This window comes from Acromyrmex echinatior, chromosome 7, assembly GCF_024713525.1.
Source record: "Acromyrmex echinatior isolate Ae372 chromosome 7, ASM2471352v2, whole genome shotgun sequence".
NCBI classification, from domain to species: Eukaryota; Metazoa; Arthropoda; class Insecta; order Hymenoptera; family Formicidae; genus Acromyrmex; species Acromyrmex echinatior.
This window is the reverse complement of record NC_141858.1, coordinates 2,018,075-2,026,828: the sequence shown is the minus strand read 5'-3', so window position 1 is coordinate 2,026,828 and position 8,754 is coordinate 2,018,075. Positions and strand designations below refer to the sequence as shown.

At 28.1% G+C, this 8,754-nt stretch overlaps 1 protein-coding gene across 2 annotated transcripts in view; it reads left to right on the top strand.

Annotated features, from left to right (window-relative positions):
- Window positions 1-351: 351 nt before the first annotated feature.
- Window positions 352-8,754, top strand: part of mahj (LisH and WD40 domain-containing protein mahjong) — a 107,950-nt gene continuing 99,547 nt past the window's right edge. For both annotated transcript variants that reach the window (XM_087407573.1, XM_011053395.2), the window contains exons 1-5: window positions 352-499; window positions 1,388-1,655; window positions 3,370-4,746; window positions 4,937-5,146; window positions 6,798-6,964. In XM_087407573.1, coding sequence (XP_087263699.1) covers window positions 1,395-1,655; window positions 3,370-4,746; window positions 4,937-5,146; window positions 6,798-6,964 — 2,015 coding nt within the window. In that variant the 5' untranslated portion in view covers window positions 352-499; window positions 1,388-1,394. The remainder of the gene's footprint in view (window positions 500-1,387; window positions 1,656-3,369; window positions 4,747-4,936; window positions 5,147-6,797; window positions 6,965-8,754) is intronic.

Sequence of the window (8,754 nt, the reverse complement as noted above, 5' to 3'; positions counted from 1 at the left end):
GGTCAGTTTGTAAAATTCTTTCTTCTAATTGGTCCATCAAATGCTTCAAAACATTTGTAGCGAGATTTTGACCACAGCCTTAGTCAGACCTTGTACTTAAGGCTTCCTTAAATTTATCTTTAGATGCTCAGCAGCAATGAAATAATTCGTAGAATATGTAAAGATACATTTAAGGGAGCCTTAAATATAAGGCCTGATTATTTGATTGTGAATATGAGTCTACACATTGTGACCTAGTTTCCATTAAGAGTTTAAACAGAATCAGAATGTAAGAACCAACCAACTACAGTCGAGCATTCCCCTGTCGTTCGACTGAAACAGGGGAATACTCGACTGTAGTTGGTTAGTTCTTACTTTTATTCTGATTCGATTTAAACCCTCGGTGAAAACTAGGCCCGTGTTATCCCTTCCACTATGGTAAGAATTCAGCAGAACTCAGTAGGAACTGTAGCCCTGTATAGCCTGTTTTAGCCGGATAACGTGATAACGTGATACATTTGTAAGTCTGGAAATTTCTCAAAATTGTTTGGCTATTATGTGTGCCCGAGTTATATATATTATCCGTATTTTTGAAGATATCAGAAAAATTAAAGAAAAATTATCGAATGAAAATTTTCGAACAAAATCATTTTGCAGAATCTAACCTATGAAATACACGCGCCACTGTACGCGGTGAATCATTATTATCAATATCTGAGCTACAATCTTTGTGTTTATTGCAAATTCTCGCAGAATTGCAATGCCGGCCGGCTTACCTCTTCCTTTTTTGTTGCGCGATTTCATTTAAACGAATTTTAGTACATCTAAACATCCTTTTCTTGGATAATATCTCTAATATTTCTGTTTTATATCGAACCTTTTGTTTACTGTTTTTAACATTTTGAGGTTGTGTCTGTGTGGTACAACTCACGTTTCTAATAATGTTTATTGATAATGTCATGATGAGGCTTTGAGGCCAACCAAGAGAACGTTTTCTTTAAATGACTGACATCTAAAAATTATGAAAATTTTCAACATCGATTGTCATGCACTATATCTTTCGCGCGTAATTTAACCTTTATGTTGCATTTCAATTGAGTACATGCTATGTTTAATGGAACTCATTAAAATGTCATGTAAAATGTCATTAAAATTTTAATGCAAGCATTTTTAATAAAATCTTTTGTTATGTCCTTTTATAGAAATGTGTTTTAAAATGATTAATTTTATTTATTGTAGTGTACGATTTTATATACATGTTCCATATACACATAGCTCAAATAAAATTTTTTTGTTGTCTATTGAAATTTCAATAAAGAGACTGATGAAAGAAAGAGAGAGAGAGAGAGAGAGAGAGAGAGAGAGAGACTTTCAAATATTAGACTTTTAAATACATTATTATTTACAGATCTATAATGGCAAATACAGAATCACTTGCAGAAGTAACAGATGTTGTACAAATTCTACGACAATGGGAAGAAGAACATAGTTCATCAACCTATGATCCCATTCCTGTTCTTCAGAGATTAGCAGATATAATAGAACTTGAGACAGAAAATTATATGAAGATGGATCCAGATCCATTCGATGAAAGACATCCATCACGTACTGATCCAGAATGTAATTTTGGACATATATTGAAGGTTTTATTTAGGAAGGATAATTTTATGACAAAGGTAATTATGTACATACAGAATTTTATGTATTACTTTTTACTTGTCATAATGAAATTTAATATGCATTACAATGCAATGTCCTAATATATATATTATTTTTTTTTAATGCAATTGATATAACAATACCCTTAAGTATAACAATATTAAGTAAATTTTACATTTATTGTAATTGCAAGATATATAATGTAAGATTTTGTATTATACAGTATTTTCCATTATAATTAATTATGTAGTTTGCAAACCATAAATTAATCTCTTGAGACCTAATTTTAATGAAAGCATGTCAATAACATTCTTTTTTTTAATTCAATTCAAAGACACTTAGCAAGTAATTCATCTAAAAAATTAATTTTTTTTTAATTTTGACTTTTTGAGATGTATATTATGTACATCTGTACCCTGATTCTATTCGGTATAGTTATATTGTTGTCACTTAGCTTTTCTACTATAAGTGCATTTGTTTTTGCACTTATAGCTCATTGTAAGATTCATTTGTTCTTGTTTAATTTGACAATGAAGATGAAATGATGCTTACAGCATATGAGGGTGAAAAGTGAATTCATATAACATCTGCGTATCAACAATTCAATGATATTAACATGTCAAGATTTACAGAATCAGAATATTAATTTTAGATGTTGAGAGAACTAAATAAAATTTAATGATTATGTCTTCAAATTTAATGTGTATTGCAATGTATGTAGGGTTTGAAAGGGTTTGAACTAGACGCTATATGAACAAGTAGAGGAATCCCAAAAAGAGACTGGATCTTAATTTCTAATGATATTTTTATGTAAATTTCAAATATATTTTCCAGTATATTTGACTATAAACACAATACATTGATTATTGTCATTTAAAACAATTATAAATTGAAACTGGAACAGTAGTATCATAAATTAAATTAAATGTTAGTTTAATATATTATATATATGTTATATATATATATATATATATATATATTTGTTCATTTTAGTAAACACATAAAGCAAAATATATCACTACGTTTCTATAATAAGATAATCATACTAGTTATAAGTTAAACAGGATTTACCTAAGGGGATGCTTAAAATCACGACAGAATCAAATTTTGTCAGAATTATTTATTTATTGATCGAAACATGACTTACGCATGATTTACAATATAGACATACAATTTACAAAGTACTAACATGTTACTATATACTGTTATATTAATATTATATGTAGATTACATATATATAATATATGTATATATATATATATATATATATATGTACATCTTTTTATATTAATTTTTCTCATATTTGATTTTTACATCTAATTTTAAAAATTCTACGTTATTTCTTCATATAATTCATAAGTCAGACTACTCTTATTTTGTAAGTAGCTATAAAATTTTAAATAACGCAAATTTTATCACGAGTTCAGAGATCTAAATGCTAAAAACTAATAAATGCTGAAAACAAAGATTTAAATTAAACATTTTTTTTTGTTTTTTATATAGAATCGATTGATTTGATATATTAGTACATATTTAATTATGGAAAAAAATTTGTTAATTTGTAAAAGCAATAAGATAAATAAGGTATAATAAGAAAATTGCGTTTTATCAGTAATAACAGATGAGTTCAGCATTGTCTTAATAACAACACTTTTCTATACTTTATTTGAAATTATAATCTCATATTATTGTGTGAATCTTTTAATAATAATACAATATACTTATTTTCAGTTAATAAATGATTATTTGAGAGATACATATTGGACTCGCGCAGGAATAACTGGGAGAGATGTCAGAAAATTAAACATTGCTGCCTGTCGTCTGATGTTAGACATACTTCCAGGATTAGAAACTTCAGCAGTATTTCAGCCAGATATGGAAGGTCTTATACACAGATTATTTTCTTGGGCAGAAAAAAGCATTGAACCATTACAGAGTTATTCGACTGGACTTTTGGCCGCTGCTATGGAAGTACAAGATATAGCTACGGGATTTAGAGATCAAAATGCTAAAATGGTACCATTAATGTTGCAACGATTACATAAGTTGCAACAGAAAGCGCACGAAGACCGTCAGCAAAAAATGCATGAGGATCATCAGAAAAATATTAGGCCATTTGCTCATTTTGGACAAGATAAAAATAGTGTTGATTATATTGATAAAGATATTTCTGAAAAACGCAAAATACGAGAGAAATGGCAGAAAAATGGAATTATGAAAAATCAAGATTCACCTTCTTCTGATGATAATGATTCAATGCACAATTTCAATGACATGCCAGCTATAAAAAGAAAGAAAAGTAACTCTGGTTGTGAAACGCCTGTAAAAAATAATGAACTCTATCCTAAGATTATGTCTCCACCTCTGTCCATCCCGAAAACTGTGAACAATCATGTTAATTTGCAAGTAACACCATCCAAACAAAGTGGTTTACAGTCCACGAGAATATTGAATGTACCAGTATCCGCTAGATGCAATTTGCAAAAGTTATCCAATCTGTCTCAAAATTCTAATATACATTTGACACTGTTAGAAGGAAATTCAAATTCTTCCTGGGCTGAGATGGAATCATATGTCATTGGTAATGTTCAAATGTATCCTCCTACTCTTGCGACTCGGCAGATGCTAATTTTACGATACTTGACACCAATGGGAGAGTATCAAGAGTTTCTTGGTCATGTATTTGAACATAATGCTCTGGACTTAATACTGAAATATATAAACGTGCGAGAAACTAAGGATAGCAGACTTGCTTTTGAAGCTCTTAAGTATCTTGCATCTTTGTTATGTCACAAAAAATTCTCAATCGAATTCCTAAATGTAGGCGGTTTGCAAAGACTGTTAGATGTGCCAAGACCGAGTGTTGCAGCAACAGGTGTATCGATATGCCTCTACTATCTGGCATACTGCGAGGATGCTATGGAACGAGTGTGTCTGTTACCGAAACACATAATATCTGATCTCGTGACTTATGCATTATGGTTATTAGAACGTAGTCATGATTCTGGACGATGTCACGCGACTATGTTCTTTGGGTTTTCTTTTCCATTCAAAGTTATATTGGAAGAGTTTGATGCACAGGATGGCTTGAGAAAATTGTTTAATGTAGTAAGGAAACATCAATTTATGACTACACAAAATGAAAATAACTCAACAACTGTTTAACTCGATATTTATATATTTACTTATAAAGCACGGAAAATAGAATTTTTTTTTATTACGAAGAAGAAGATTATCTATTAATCTCATCTAAGTTAAAATTATTCCTTATGATAAAATATAATTAAATTCTGTACAGATATCTACTTTGCCAATTTTAAATATTGAAGAAGAATCAACTATAAATGATGATGAAGAATGTGCATCACGACAAATTGTACGACATGTAGCTGTTGCTTTGAAGAGATACATGGAAGCGCATTTGCATTTAAAAGCAGAACAATTACAACGTGCGGAAAATGTTAGAGTTGAACGTGATACATGGCAACCATCGTTACCACCTTATAAGGTAAAGTGTAAATAATTATGCAATTAAAGGAGTTCTTTCTCATCAGAGTAATAAAAAATATGAGTAATTTTTTATAAATTTTAAAAAGAAAAACAAAAAGGCCTTGTAGCTAAAATTTTTTTATCTATATTTTCTTAATATTTGTTGCGGTAAATTTGATCTATACTTCACAATACTGAAGCAACAAACTAAAAAAGGTTCTTATCCTTTTTGAGCGTAATTATCGTTCATATTTGAATATCTATAAAAAATACAAAAAAATTATGAAAAATTCACGTTTTTATATTTTATAATTTTATTAAAAATTGTATTAAAAATTCAATTTTTAAAAAAGTGTTGATAGTATTTATAATATTAATTGTATTTATAATTGGAACGTCTATTTTATATTTTGACAGAGTTTGAAACTAATGAGATAATTTGTTCTAGAAGTATGGAATTTAAGAAATATATTTTAGGAACAACGTACTTTTGTACATAATTTCCTTTTGTACATAATTTTGTACATAATTTCGTACACATAATGTTTTCTCACAACGTTTCATTATTGTTCTTCCATACAAAATCTTTTTGATATGTGAGAAAATAAATTTAAAAAAATTTTTTTGTTTTTTATTTATAATGTTATTTTTTTTAAATCACGTTAGATCTTTGTTCAGAATGTTTGGCTTCTCAAGTGCTTGTAACTCTTTAAATATTGTCGAAACATTTTAAGAACTTATTTTTATTTTATTTTATTTTATCATTTGGTTGTACAAAATATGATAAAATGGCAAAATAACAAAAATCCCTTTAACAGTTCTTTCGTTTAAATTACGTTTAACTATTTAATTAAGGGAATCCTAAAGAGAAGCCCGAACTCTGACGAAATCACCAGAGATCGCTGTTTTTTCAGCGCATCGACATGTCTTTATATACTACCGCATCAATATCTTACACAACCTATGATACACAAAGTCATACGTTCATGTCAATTTTTGTATAACGAATTCGTCGCGATAAAGCGCCTAAGCGTCTAATTCTAAGAACTCGACGTTATTTGTTCGTGCAAACTACATATTTGTGGATTACTATTTCGTAAGTACAAGGTTGCAAAACTTTCGTATCAAGCAAATATTACGACTTGACAGCTTGAGACGACATGTTACACTAAGAAATAGTAAAAAATATATCAATTTCAAAATTTTTGGTCGTTCTTCGCATAAACTCTACCTTACAGAAACGCATAATGCATATATTTTAATCCTGGAAAAGGATTTTCGAATCGGTGAAAGAAAAAAAAAGTATTAGGTGTAGTAAAAAGAAATCCATTATTTTTCCAATAGATGGCTTTAGTAATCTGTATCTCGTCTACGCGTGATACAGATTACTAAAGCCATCTATTGGAAAAATAATGGATTTCTTTTTACTATATCTAATATTATATATAAAAATTATATAATTTAGTCAGTAATACAGACGGCTTTAGGATTCCATTACATAATTTTATTCTGAAATATGACACATTTGTACGTGAAATTATTTGCATATAAAATTATTTGAATTAAATTTTGTTGACTATCATATATAAATCAATTATTATATATTTTAACATTTTTAACATATTAGATGTGTATACATATACATTGTTTTAAATGTGTTTATTTTGTAGGCATGCAAATTTAGCAGCGAAGAAGTTCAGGCAAAAGTGGAAATTCTTCAAGAATTAATGTCAGTTAGAGCAGTATGGCCACCAGTAGAAGAACTTTATCGTTTAGGTGGTATCACATTGCTTTTGCAAATCATAGCTTTTGCTCGCGAATGGAATTATAGTGGACGGTAAGTGGATAGTAAAATATTACGTGTCTACGTATTAACAAAAATTCATCAAATTTTTAATTTTGTATTTTAATCCTTTCGCAACGGTAATATCGGTTGCCACTATGTTATTACTACATGGTAGCTACATACTCGCTGTATAGGGACGCTATCGTTATACAGGAGTATAAATTGCGTGCTGTATATGGAACGGTTTTGTAAATAGCCTAGGAAAATTAATTTTTTTGCGCTTTGGGAGTAAAATTGTCATAAAAATTTGTTTGCGGAAAGTTGTTTGAAATGATTATATAATATACTAAAAGTCCTGACCACTAGTGAACCTGGAAAACTTACCAGCTTCAAACAAGTGATCAAAAATGAAGTTTTTCAAAAATTTTTTAGAAAATTTTCATTTTACCAAAATAAAAGTCCAGATCAAAAAGAAAGCTGATAAAATTATGAACAATTTCGTTTCTTTTTTTTTAAGGTCATACGATCAATACTTTCCATAATAGAATGTTTTAAAGAATGTTGTATTAAGATTTTTTCTAGAATGAAGCGATTGTTTATTTTTTTCATAAATATTTCTCATCATACTTCTTGTACATACAAAATACTTCCTATGAAAATTGAAGGTTACTGAATTCCTTACAAAATCATTTTTTATTTGTCCTTGTACGACTAATAGTTTCCAAGATATTATTTTGAGAATGTATTATTTTGAATTATGTTTATTTTTGAACAAAACTTTTTTTTTTAAGTTTTATGTAAGTATCTCGGATTCGATTATTCCTACGTAAAAAATATTTATTATCAAAAAGTATTTATTATCAAATTGAAAGATTTTTTAATTTCCTACAAAATTTTAATTACATTTTTATTAAACTTCGTAGGATGAAAAGTTATCGAGATATAAATAAATCTTCTCAAATTATAATACATTTTAATGAATAACTTGTGACTTATCGTATGTGAAAAATATACATAAATAGTCTTAAAACTTATGAAATTAACTTGAAAATGCCTTTTTTTTTCACTTCGACTTAATAGTTCCCGAGATATTGTGTTTCAAAAATATTATGGGATCCTCAATTTACGTTAAAATTTTTTATTTATTAATACAGGTATAATCGAATTCAAAAAAATAATATTCATATTTTTCTCAAAGTTTACATGTATTTATATACGATCCTAGTTACCATTTTCCAAAATTTATTTTTGGAAAAATAGCTTCGAGAAAAATTGCCTTTTTTAAAAAACATGTTCTCCGTTACTTTTTTATAAACGTTTCAGTTTTTAAAAGACTTATGTATAAAAAGTAAAGTACACTAAATTGAAGCTTAGAAAGCTTCTTATAAAATGCTTTTTTTTCTTCCTGTCCGTTAATTTTTGTGCAAGATATAGTTTCCAGATAACACAGAGAATCCAAAAAGAATTCTTTTTTTCTTTCCCGATTTACGATATGAATTCTTTTTCTATTTTTTCTGTTTTGAAAATATTCTTAAAAGTCTCAAGAGAATTCATTTTTATATTACCAATTGTAAATTCTTTTTCGGATTCAAAAGGTAGCCTTTTTTTTAGTCTAAATGAATTCGCAATGAAATCGAAATAACTTTTAGATAGTATTTTAATGGAATTCTAAAGCTTCATTTTATGCTTTTTCTGGAATCCGAAAGTTAAATAGGTTTATTTGATTATTGGAATGCTCTGAAATACTAAATAAAAAATTAAAATATATTTTGTGACAAAAATATTGTAACAAAGGAAATATTTTAAAATATGAATCAGTTGTATGTAAATTGAAGTAAAAT